The following is a 13,317-nucleotide window of genomic DNA, read 5'->3' as shown; positions in this document are numbered from 1 at the left end:
TGGGAAGATCCCACATGCCGCAGAGCAACTAGGCCTGTGAGCCACAACTACTGAGCCTGCGCGTCTGGAGCCTGTGCTCCGCAACAAGAGAGGCCGCGATAGTGAGAGGCCCGCGCACCGTGATGAAGAGTGGCCCCCACTTGCCACAACTAGAGAAAGCCCTTGCAAAAAAAAAAAAAAAAAAAAAAAAAAGAATGTAGATGTACCCACTTCTGACAAAGCTGATTAAAAAGAACTTTGGGAGAAAGTGGTCCTCTTTCAGTCTCCTTCATGCTGTGAAGAAACAGGAACAAGGCTGAGGTCAATGGTCCAGGGCTTGAAAGTTCCACCACTAATGGGTCCTTTAAAAACATGATCAACTCTATGTCAGAAATACATAATTTTTAAATAAAATATTTTTAAAAATCTAAGTTACACTCTGTTTAAATGATGACTAAATCACCTCAAGTGTATTAAGAAGCTTTATTCCCTCGTATATAAGATGAATATATAAAAAATGAAATTAAATGCCTTACCTTGAAAAATACAGGTATTTTCATATCCTCTGCCCTTTACTTAATAAAACTATTAGCTTAAGAGTGAAAAACCAATCTTTTGTTGCTTGTAACTGTCCCTTAATGTGCTCTCCTAAAATAAAATTACTCATCTACTTGATATTTGTACAAATTCACAAATAATCACAAATTACATTTATGAGCAAAACCCCATACTCTTCTTTTCCCCAAATATTTTACTAACAAAATAAGGAATGGGAAATTATGTCACAAATTGGTACACTATCTCCCTCTTTTGAAGGAGAGAGACATAAAGTTTGACAAAAGCAGCTACAACTGTGTGAAGGAGCAACGCTCTTTATTCTAGAATTTTTTCCCCACCAAGTTTTATCTTCTAAAATGTTATCCTTGCTAGTAACCCCTCTCCTTACAGACAATGAATAAAAAGCAGATCCCAAATACAATCCTCATACACTATAGAATGTTATCTTCTAAGACAACTATCACATATGTTGTCTCATTCATATACTCATGAAATACAAATTACATATCTATTTCATACCAACTATCCTTAAAAATCAGCCATCTAGCTAAAACCACAGAAAGGACAGGCTATAATTTTCTATAGCTTTTGAATATCATACGTGATTTCTGCAATGTTCAGTGAATTGAAAGCTACCTCAAGGGTCAAAAGTAAAATCTAAGGCAGTTTCAAAGCTCAAGCACTAAGGTGCAGTATCCCCTGCTCCCAACTTAAGTATTTTGAGACAGTTTAAAAACTTCAGAACTGAGTAAATAACCTGTTTTCAAAAGTATACTTAAATTTTGAAAACAAAAGTAAGTTTATTGATGAGAATGCAATATGGATGAATCTCACTAACATGTTGACAGAAGCCAAATGTAAAAGAGTCCATATTGTATAACTTCATTTATATATAATATTAAAACAGGCAAAACTAATCTGCCCTTTAGAAACCAGGTTAGTGGCTATCCTTGTGAGGCAGGAAGGCAGGGAATGGAAGGCAACCTGAAGGGGGCTTCTCGCTGCTGGTAATGCTCTGTTTCTTGAGAAAAATGTTGGTTAGTTTCAGTTCAGTGTATTCAGTTTGTGAAAATTCATCAGCTCTACATTTATGATGTACACTCCTCTGTGTGAATACTTTAATAAAAAGTTTTTTAAAAGTAAGCACACTGCTGCCCAGAGATAAACCCACGCACATATGGTCACCTTATTTTTGGTAAAGGAGGCAAGAATATACAGTGGAGAAAAGACAGCCTCTTCAATAAGTGGTGCTGGGAAAACTGGACAGCTACATGTAAAAGAATGAAATTAGAACACTCCCTAACACCACACACAAGAATAAACTCAAAATGGATTAAAGACCTAAATGTAAGGCCAGACACTATCAAACTCTTAGAGGAAAACATAGACAGAACACTATGACATAAATCACAGCAAGATCCTTTTTGACCCACCTCCTAGAGAAATGGAAATAAAAACAAAAATAAAATGGGACCTAATGAAACTTAAAAGCTTTTGCACAGCAAAGGAAACCATAAACAAGATGAAAAGACAACCCTTAGAATGGGAGAAAATATTTGCAAATGAAGCAACTGACAGAGGATTAATCTCCAAAATTTACAAGCAGCTCATGCAGCTCAATATCAAAAAAACAAACAACCCAATCAAAAAATGGGCAGAAGACCTAAACAGACATTTCTCCAAAGAAGATATACAGATAGCCAACAAACACATGAAAGGATACTCAACATCACTAATCATTAGAGGAATGCAAATCAAAACTGCAAGGAGGTATCACCTCACACTGGTCAGAATGGCCATCATCAAAAAATCTACAAACAATAAATGCTGGAGAGGGTGTGGAGAAAAGGGAACCCTCTTGCACTGTTGGTGGGAATGTAAATTGATACAGCCACTATGGAGAACAGTATGGAAGTTCCTTAAAAAACTAAAAATAGAACTACCATATGACCCAGCAATCCCACTACTGGGCATATACCCTGAGAAAACCATAATTCAAAAAGATACATGTACCACAATGTTCATTGCAGCTCTACTTACAAGAGCCAGGACATGGAAGCAACCTAAGTGTCCATTGACAGATGAATTCATAAAGAAGATGTGGCACATATATACAATGGAATATTACTCAGCCATAAAAAGAAACAAAATTGAGCTATTTGTAGTGAGGTGGATGGACCTAGAGTCTGTCATACAGAGTGAAATAAGTCAGAAAGAGAAAAACAAATACCGTATGCTAACACATATATATGGAATCTAAAAAAAAAAAAGGTTCTGATGAACCTAGGGACAGGACAGGAATAAAGACGCAGATGTAGAGAATGGACTTGAGGACATGGGGAAGGGGAAGGGGAAGCTCACCAAGTGAGAGAGTGGCATTGACATATATACACTACCAAATGTAAAATAGCTAGTGGGAAGCAGCTGCATAGCACAGGGAGATCAGCTCGGTGCTTTGTGACCACCTAGAGGCGTGGGGTAGGGAGGGTGGGTGGGAGACACAAGAGGGAGGAAATATGGGGATATATGTATACATATAGCTGATTCACTTTGTTATAAAGCAGAAACTGACACACCATTGTACAGCAATTGTACTCCAATAAAGATGTTAAAAAAAAAAGTAAGCACACTGCTGATATTCATATAAATATTAACAAATTGAATCCAGCAACATAGAAGAAGAAGAATACATCATAACTAACAGGGGTTTGTCCCAGGAATACAAGATAGGTTTAACATTTGAAAATCAATCAGTGTAATTTACCACATTAACAGAGAATAAAGAAGAAAAACTATATGATAATCTCAGTAGATGCTGGAAAAGCACTTGACAAAATTCAACATCCATTCATGATGAAATGCTCAGAAAACTAGGAATAGAAGGGAATGTCCTCAACCTTATAAAGAACACCTGTGAAAAACCTACAGTTAAGTTCATTCTTTTTTTTTCCGTGCAGTGTCTAGTCTTAAATCCTCTTCTCTTTTTTTAAATTGAAGTATAGTTGGTGTACAATATTACATAAGTTACAGGTGTACAATATTATTATTCATAATTTTTAAAAGTTATACACCATTTATAGTTATAAAATATTGGCTATATTCCCCATGTTGTACAATATAACCTTGTAGCTTATTTTGTACCTACTCTTTTCTTTTTTTTGGGCCTCGCCATGCGGGATCTTAGTTCCCCAACCAAGGATAGAACCCATGCCCCCTGCATTGGGAGTGCAGAGTTTTAACCACTGGACCGCCAGGGAAGTCCCTGTACCTACTCTTTATAATGAAGGACTGAGTGTTTTTCCCCTAATTTTGGGATTAAAGCAAGGATGTCTGCTCTCATCACTTCTATTCAACATGTTACTGGTGGCTCGAGCCAGCACAATAAAGTAAGGAAAAGAAAGAAAAGGCATACAGATTACGAAGGACCAAATAAAACTGGCGACTGAAAGAGTAGTGATCTACACTGATAGTCCCACAGCCTGGGTCCGCTGTATGTCCTAAAAAACTGAGACCTAAGATTGAAAATTTCCCTCTTAGAATGACACAAGCCTACAGTGATCAGCTATAATACGATTGCCATATATAGTAATTTCACAGCTCCACATGTGAAATACTTAAACCTAACATCCAATCACAGTTAATAAGAAATCTTTTCAAATGACAAGCATTAACTTCCACTTAGTTAAGTAGTCCTCACTATCTCACTACAATCTAGAAGAGGGCACTGGGCTCTAACATAAAAATTTTAAGAGGCTGAACAGGCAATGAGTTTACAGACTGCCTTTTCAACAAAAAAATACAACAATATTGTCTTTAAAAATTGCCTCCTTGGAAGAAAAATCTAAGATTACTACACTGGGCTAAGAACTTTTAGAACTCCTCTTTCTTAAGTATTTCAAAAGCCAGATCATGAGCTATACATTCACTCTCTGTTCCTCTAAAACACACACACACAAATCAATTTCTAACTGAAATCATAATTTTTAGTGTAAATGCCCTCCAGCCCAAGACCACCAGGAACACATCTGTAGTTGAATAAGGCGGGTTTATTACTTGTTCCACTGAGGGAGAACACACACAATGGGGAACCATGGAGTGTCTCTCAGAGGGTATTCAAAAGAACTGATGTAGAATTTGGGCTTTAGTTGGGTGATTTAGGGAAGTTAATCTAAGGAAAATAATCTAAGGACACAGAGGTCTGCTCTCAATTGGATGCTGTCAGAAAGTGAGGGTATTTCTACAATTGGATATCTCAATAAAAGGAGGCTAGAATGAGGATAAAGCTGTAACTAGTTAAAAAAAAAAGTCGCAGTGACTCATTTAGGCCAAAAGAGGACGTTTGGGATTTTCTAAGTGGTAGAGTTTGTGTTTAGAGAAAATTATGAAGTGGCCTTGCTCTGTCTCATTTTAACAGTCTTGGGAGTAACCTAGCTCGAGTCTGGTATTCTGTGAGATTGTTTGAATAACATGGCCTAACTGTGGGGGTCAGGCTAGCTTCTGAATGTCAAAGGCTGCCTTTTTCCCCTTTCTCATTCGTTTAAAAACCCAATATCAAATTAGGCTCCAAAAAACTTTTAGATGGTCACTATTAAAATTAAATCTACCTTTAAAGAACAAAAATGCTGTATTTAAGTAGTTGTCACCAGTAACTACAAAACAGGAATCCTAGACATTTCATTCAACAAAGGCAAAACCGTTTGTCTTTTCTAGTATGTCTGTTTGAAAGCTGACTCAACATTTTTTGTGCTGTCTGACCCATGATATGTTTGAACTATAACATACCTTAAAGCTATGACTTTAGAAGTTTTAAATCTTATCGTTTATTTTCACAAAATGCTTTTGAATTATTTTTTCAAATTCTCTGACTACCATCTCAACTGATAGTTGTGAGAAATAAGAAAGATAGGTTTTGGCAACAGGTTTTAGCAACATCACTGGCTTATCTAAACAGAGCTATTAACCAGCTAATTATACTTCTTACCAGCGGAGAGTCTGAGGAAGGAACAATCTTGAGTTTTGTACCGTGTTCTTTGATCTCATTCATCAGTTCAGTAAGAATGTAAGACTGTGCCAAATTCTGAAAGAAAACAAAAGCAACATCTTCTGATTCAGTTATAATATGCCTCTGATTTTACAGAATAAATACTCTCCCAAAGCTTCAAATGCCATCTGGCCTAGCAAAAATATTTTTAAGTTTTAGAAAATTTAATTGAATGCATTTTACATTTAATAAATGTCACTACTACTGACAGAGCCATGGTAAAATACAGAGATCTTTCAGAAGCACTGTGGAAAAAGAAGGTGTATGTATGTGTATGACAATGGCTAAAGATAGCCTAACCAATCAAAAAGAAAACAGACTTCTAGACGAACATTCAGCAGTCATGTGACAGTCCACAGGTGTGCCAATAAACACAAATTAATTAATATAAACTTTTACATTTTACAAAGCTTTCTCATGGCTCTTACCTGCATGACTGCATTAAAAAAGCAAGTATTTCCTAAATTTGTAATTCCTTTTACAGATGTTACACTGCTGTCTTTTCTTCCCTTTTTTTCACCTGTTTCACATTTTTCTTCATAAAGTTTTATGATTCTAGAAAATGCATCTAAGTTAGAGAAAACATAATGGACACGAGATTTAAAATTAAATACATATCATTTGACATAATTTAAATGTATTATTTAAAATTAAATAAGATTTTCCTCTGAATCAATGTTCCTGAAGGGCAAGAATACAAACTCAAATAAGTATCTCCTGTTTTGTATCCTACTGCTAAAGCAGTTAATTTTAATTCATCTTAATATACACATCCGTACCTCAGACCACATTGTAGAATAAATTTCAGATGAATTTAAAAATAAAATATTTTAAAATGAAGTTAAAAAAAAAAAAGTAGGAAAGACCAGATCTTGGTTTCTAAACACCATTCCCACTAAAAGGAATGAAGACCCCTTGAAGGAAAGGCTGATTCTAAACCTGGGGCAGCAAAAGAGGCAAATGAGCCTATAACATTTTTGTTATGCCAGAAAATAAGGAAGTGCTCAAAAAAAAAAAATGGTATGTCAAAACACACAGGCGTCATTTTAAACAGGTTCCCAGTGGTCCAATCTGGAACAATTTGAATATCAAAATAAAGAAGGGTACTGATAAATTATTATTCACTGAACAAAATGAGAATGAGTCTGACCTGATAATAGATTTTTAAATGAGGATAAAAGAAAAAACTTTTCCTTACAAGAGAATGCCAACTAATAAAAAGAAGATCTTCCTGGACCAGGGCTCGAACCCATGTCCCCTGCATTGGCAGGTGGATTCTTAACCACTGCGCCACCAGGGAAGCACTCATATGGTTTTCATAAGGATTAAATGAGCTAAATTTTTTTTAAATAAATTTATTTATTTATTTTTTAATTTTTGGCTGCATTGGGTCTTCGTTGCTGCATGCAGGCTTTCTCTAGTTGCGGCGAGCGGGGGCTACTCTTCGTTGCAGTGTGTGGGCTTCTCATTGCCGTGGCTTCTCTTCTTGCGGAGCATGGGCTCTAGGTGCACGGGCTTCAGTAGTTTTGGCACGTGGATTCAGTAGTTGTGGCTCGCAGGCTCTAGAGCACAGGCTCAGTAGTTGTGGCGCACAGGCTTAGCTGCTCTGAGGCATGTGGGATCTTCCCGGACCAGGGCTCAAACCTGTGTCCCCTGCATTGGCAGGTGGTTTCTTAACCATTGTGCCACCAGGGAAGCCCCAAATGAGTTAAATTTGCTTTGCAAAGCACCTGGCATGCTAAGCACTATTTAAGATTGTGAAAAACAGCCCAGAGAGGCCCCCGAAATTGTTATTTGTGCCAAAAACCGTATCTTCATGAACAATCCTTCATGTCCCCTGTTTATCTGCTCTCACTTTTTTCTCTTTAATCATTTCCTATATTTTCTGGGGGTGTTCTCCTCAAGTTTATCTCATTTCTAACTGGATTTTCTGAATTGCTAATATGAGTTTTTTGCCTTTTGCATTGACTTTGTGGTTTTCATGATCCTGGCTTTTCTTTCTGACACGTGGAAACCTCTCATTGAGAGAAATAAATTGGTGGTTTCTCAGATGTTTCTTTCATCAAGCAAATCTATTACAAGGAAAAAAATTTTCTTTCAACTCATAACTTTTATCCTGTGATGCAATAGTTTATCATAAACTCTATTACCTGTTTTCCCCCTTTATTCCTGTTTGTTTATGCTTTAAACATTATTGGTTGTTACTGGATATCTGCTGTCTAGATAATGAAGAGCTGTTTTTAACGTCCAACCCTAGAATTCTGAGTTAACATAGAAAAGAACTAGCAAAATAGATCTCTTCTCCTGTCCTCCAGATATTAAAATAAGTGATAAAAATTAAACCCCATTACAGAGCTTGGGGACAAAGGCTGGTACAATCCATGGAGAAGGTCACTGAGGTGCAGAGTCCAGGCACAGAAAAAAGGAAAAGCAGGAAAAGGCCAGACAGTATCCAGACCTACAAGGGAATGTAAAAGCAAATGAAAAAAGCCAGCCAGTGCGTAAGAAGCACTACACAAACAAGAGGAAGCCCCATACAGATCCTGGCTGGGCTTGCAAATGAGAGCAATCCACCTCTTAATTATAGCTGAGATTCTAACTGAAGTCCAGAATTAGCCGGTTTCAGGCTCACATTATAGCTGTTGCCACGAGATGGTTTCACAGTGATTTTTAAGAGATTTAAGATGAAAGAGTAATTAAATCCAAGCAGTGCTCCATCTTTTGGGGCAAGGCTGTTACTCTGATTTTACGTTAACAAAACTCAGTTTCCTACAGGTTAAATGATTTGCCCAAAGTTATAATGATAATCTTTCGATTATAAATCCATTGTCATTTTGCCAGGTTAATTTCTCTTCAGTGATTTATGCACAATGAGAAGAATTACAAAAACTAGCAGGAAAGATTCTTACAGATTTGAGTATATGCAACCACAAACATATATGCCTTCTCAAAAGTATTTCCTTTCGTTAACATCCTTAATAAATGTTGCCATAATATTTTTTAGCTTATTAATATGAAAACAGAGTGGCTGGGGAAAATAAACTATATAGATTATATTAACTATATATAAATATATAATATATATCATAAATATATATTTATTATTCACTTGGGAAAATACTTCCAGAAATAAATTATACTTTAATCTTTTAAGACCAAATAGCATTTTTTAAACCATAACATGCAAATGATTTATGTATCTGTGTACCACATTTACCCATCAGTTTTCAAAACATCTGGGATAGCATCCTAAAGTAAACAATGTTCATAAGACCATCTGGTCAAAACTGCAGGCAAAAAAAGCATAAGCATATGGAAAAACAGATTTTACCCTTCCCTTCAGCAGTAAGGGATGACAAATGTCAAACCTAGATATATCCACGCTTCACTGTGCGATGCTTTTCAGCACCACCTGGCTCTCCATGCATATAGCCACCAAATATGGACAGCACTGCCAGAAAGAACATATCCACGGGGCAATGGCAATAAAAATAGTTTATTTCATGGTTAAATAGCCACTTCACACAAGTGGCAAGAGTCTGTTTGTTGACTTTTACATGTATTAAGTCTGTGAGAACATGCTCAAAATTAATTATGCTATTAGACTTGAATATTAAATAGATCAGATAATATAACTAGAAAATAGAATGACATTTTCTAAGAACTATTTATATGTATCTTAAAATGCAAGTTTTTCATTTTATTAATACCAAGTAGCATGTTTATAAAATGTAACAACTCAAATAAAATTGATTTATCAAATGTCCACTGTGGGGCTTCCCTGGTGGCGCAGTGGTTGAGAATCTGCCTGCCAATGCAGGGGACACGGGTTCGAGCCCTGGTCTGGGAAGATCCCACATGCCGCGGAGCAACTAGGCCCGTGAGCCACAACTACTGAGCCTGCGCGTCTGGAGCCTGTGCTCTGCAACAAGAGAGGCCGCGATAATGAGAGGCCCACGCACCGTGATGAAGAGTGGCCCCCACTTGCCGCAACTAGAGAAAGCCCTCGCACAGAAACGAAGACCCAACACAGCCATAAATAAATAAATAAATAAAGATACATGAAATTGCTTAAAAAAAAAAAAAAAGCACAATATTAAAAAAAAAAATGTCCACTGTATACCAGGTACTATATGAACCACTATCTGTAATTATTTATAATTAATTGCCTATGATTTATGACTAGAGTATAAGGACATATAGTGAACAGCATAGAGACATTAAGCCTTAAATTCATGATAACACTTTGGTAAAACTTTCAGAAACTAAGTATTTATGTACATTTGCTCACTAAGAAACTGTCAGCTGAGAATTTAAGATTCTAGTTTAAAACAAGCATGTTTGAATCAGTCTCTCAATTATTTGACCTACAAACAGGTATGCGTTTTAATAAAATGCAATTTATTACTTCCAGTGAAGAATAATTATTGATCATTTTGTCTTTAGAGACAACTAAGCTTTCTCAATATGGCAGTGATTTTAGATCATATTCACTTTAAGAACTCTTCCTTTACAAACACAGAATGAATGCACTAAGGACTGAACTTCAAGATGTTTTGAAGTATGATATAATTAAAAGGACAAAGCTGCTACAGCAATAACCAAAAAGATAAACTATACAAAATTTTGATCATTTGTTTTGTTTTCCTCAAGTTTTACCTGAACCCATGAAATGCCCATAATTAAAAAGAATCTTCACAGAATTTCGGGGTTAGAAGGTTATCAATAATATATATCACATATATAAATATTATATATGTAAGATATATTTATAATAAAATATATAAACATATATATCATTATCTCACCTTACTTATCTCCTTTATATTACCAACACTGTCGTCAGGTATTGCACTTATGTAATAAAATAACATAGACCCCAGAATGCAAAGAACATTAAGAGGAAACTTCAGGCATTCTAGATAAATTTTTTATGGGTCTTTTATATCTCTGTAGTTTACCTTTAAGCCTATAATCTGAGTACCCAAAGAATAGTTGGTTAATTGAGTAGACCTGATGGGCTTTGTACATAACTCAAGTCTTATAAGACAGAAAACTCGCTGAAGCACCAGCAAAGCCAAAATAGAGAAAAAAAACACTGTTTCCACACTTGGCTAAGACTAAGCCTATCTAAAAAGTAACCTTAAGTACCTCAAATTTCTCTACCATAAAAACGACTCCAACACAAAGATCCTCTAATTATTTTTTTAAACCAAGTTTAAAGATATTAAATTATAAATTTTAAAAAACCCTGAATGGGGCTTCCCTGGTGGCGCAGTGGTTGAGAATCCGCCTGCCAATGCAGGGGACACGGGTTCGAGCCCTAGTCTGGGAAGATCCCACATGCCGCAGAGCAACTAGGCCCGTGAGCCACAACTACTGAGCCTGCGCGTCTGGAGCCTGCGCGTCTGGAGCCTGTGCTCCGCAACAAGAGAGGCCGCAATAGTGAGAGGCCCGCGCACCGCGAAGAGTGGCCCCCACTTGCCGCAACTAGAGAAAGCCCTCGCACAGAAACGAAGACCCAACACAGCCAAAAATAAATAAATAAATAAATAAATTTTTTAAAAAACCCTGAATGTACCAGAAAACTGTGGGTGAATATCTTTATAAACGTGGAGTACAAAAGACTTTCAAAGCATGACCCCAAAGGCTAAAAAACCATTACAGAAAAGACTGATGGACTTGGCAACAATGACACTAAAAACTTCATTACTGCCCCCCCAAAACCAAACCAAAAAACCTAAAAACTATAAACACAGTTAAACGTGGAAAAACAAGTATTCTTGTCAACTATACCCTTTGTATAATCTTTCTGGAGGGCAGCTAAACAACAGTAATCAAAATTTAAGATGTGTTTATAAATTGGCCAGAAATTCCAAAAAATTTAACCTACAGAAACAGAAGAATAAGTACACAGAGATGCAGCTTTGCTCATCTTGGAGAAAACAGAAAACAACCAATAGTGGATCTGTTGCCAAGTAATATTAAATGTCTCTCTTTTCTCAAAGGTATAAATATTTGTGAATTGCCTTGGTTAAACCAGAAACGGAACACTGGTGCATCCCAAGTTTCTCATAGGCACGGGGAAAGCAAACTTATTTTGCAATTTGCTTATTTAAAGAAAAAGTCTGAGAGCACCATCTCCTCTGATAACTTTCCCCACTGTAAAGATGATGATCAAACGAAGGCACACAGCTAGTTGTAGGGAGTAGATTTAAACCCAGGTAGTCTGGGTTCAGAATCCACACACTTAACCATTATGATCTGCTATCTGTCTGTATAACAATGGACAATAAGGTTAGTAAGTGTGACAAGTTAAGACACTACTGAAATGCTAGTAGTGATATGAAAGAAAAGACCACTTCTTTTAAGCAAAAGCTGGATGTAATCAATTGCTGGATGTCTTTGGTGTGTGAATTTATAGTTTCATTAAAGCTTATAGTAGCCCTTCTCAAAGGGTTCCTCAAAAAAATTTAAGCCCTAATGCCATAGGTACCCACTGTATCCAATTAACTTCTCCCTATATATATCCACAAATTAGTGCCATTTTGGGGAGAACTGAGAAAACAGTCATTCAAGTAACTCTTGTGTTCTGTAGTTCGGATGAGGAACCCCAGATTTACATCCCTACAGGTAAAACAAATTGTTTTTGAAGTGTTCAACATTTTTTGTCCCTAACCCCTTTTATATATGGAAATAACTATTTTTAGTACTTATTTATGAAAATGCAAATTTCTTAGGCATATGGACTGTCACTTTATACTAGAACAAAATGTATTACTTTATAAAGAAAAGTCAAAGTATTACATTACAGTCGAATTGTTACTGTAAACGGGTACAATATTATTTATTCTCAGATACATTATTTCAGATCCCAAATGTACCATACTTTCTTATTACAAAAAGATACAGCAAACTTATACTTAATAAAACCAAAAGAACCAACATAACATGTTTTTTTATACCAAGAGCATAAGCTTAATGAATTTAACAGAATATAATATTTTATGCTCTCTTTAAGTTCTTTGAAAATGGCATCCCACCAGTATTAAAAATATGGGCCAAATTTATTGTTTTAGAAAAGAATGTGGGACTATCTATCATCTGTCTAGTTCACACATAGCAAACCAATATTCAATGATATAATTTCAACAGGAATTCCCGTACTCTGTAAGTGTTTGTAGAACACTTACATGACATTTACTAGACTACCAAAGTGAGAAATAAGCCCTTCAGAGAATATCGGCCCACTTTTAACAATACATATTTCTGGGTGGGTCTCACAAGAAAGTTTTCTTGCTCTTTTTCAATCTTGTGTTATATGACCTTTTCATTATATGGGGATTTTATGTGTTGTTTTTAGTTTTCTGGTATATGTTTGAGGGGGAGAGTGTGGAGAGATTATTCTTTTTAAAGCAAATCCTAGCATCAGATGTGGGATCTACACAGCTGTAAGCATTCTTCTGGGAACCAGCACTGGGATTCCCTCAACTGCTTAATGCAATTACCTAAACCAGTCATGTAGTATTAATGTAATTTGCCCATTTCTACAGCTGAAAAGAAGTTTAATCTTTAAAGAGTAAAAAGGAAAAACTTGCTATCCCACTACTTGTCTACTTTGGAACCAAATAAGAATTACCTCATACGTTTGTTCTCAAAATTCCACTAACTCCTAGTTAACCATTAGCCTTAGAAATCTTTATTTGGTCATATAATAAATTGATATTGACATATGAATG

General features: G+C 36.1%; 1 protein-coding gene across 1 annotated transcript in view; it reads right to left on the bottom strand.

The window, feature by feature from the left end:
- USP45 (ubiquitin specific peptidase 45) overlaps nucleotides 1–13,317 on the bottom strand; it is a 66,127-nt gene that overhangs the window by 36,277 nt on the left and 16,533 nt on the right. The window contains exons 6-8 of the mRNA XM_061206900.1: nucleotides 6,007–6,146; nucleotides 5,519–5,614; nucleotides 211–341 (exon numbers count right to left, since the gene is read on the bottom strand). Of these exons, the coding sequence (XP_061062883.1) occupies nucleotides 211–341; nucleotides 5,519–5,614; nucleotides 6,007–6,146 (367 nt within the window). The remainder of the gene's footprint in view (nucleotides 1–210; nucleotides 342–5,518; nucleotides 5,615–6,006; nucleotides 6,147–13,317) is intronic.

Source organism: Eubalaena glacialis, chromosome 12, assembly GCF_028564815.1.
Source record: "Eubalaena glacialis isolate mEubGla1 chromosome 12, mEubGla1.1.hap2.+ XY, whole genome shotgun sequence".
In the NCBI taxonomy this organism is placed as follows: domain Eukaryota; kingdom Metazoa; phylum Chordata; class Mammalia; order Artiodactyla; family Balaenidae; genus Eubalaena; species Eubalaena glacialis.
Note: the sequence above shows the minus strand (reverse complement) of the source record. Positions and strands in the feature narration are given on the sequence as shown.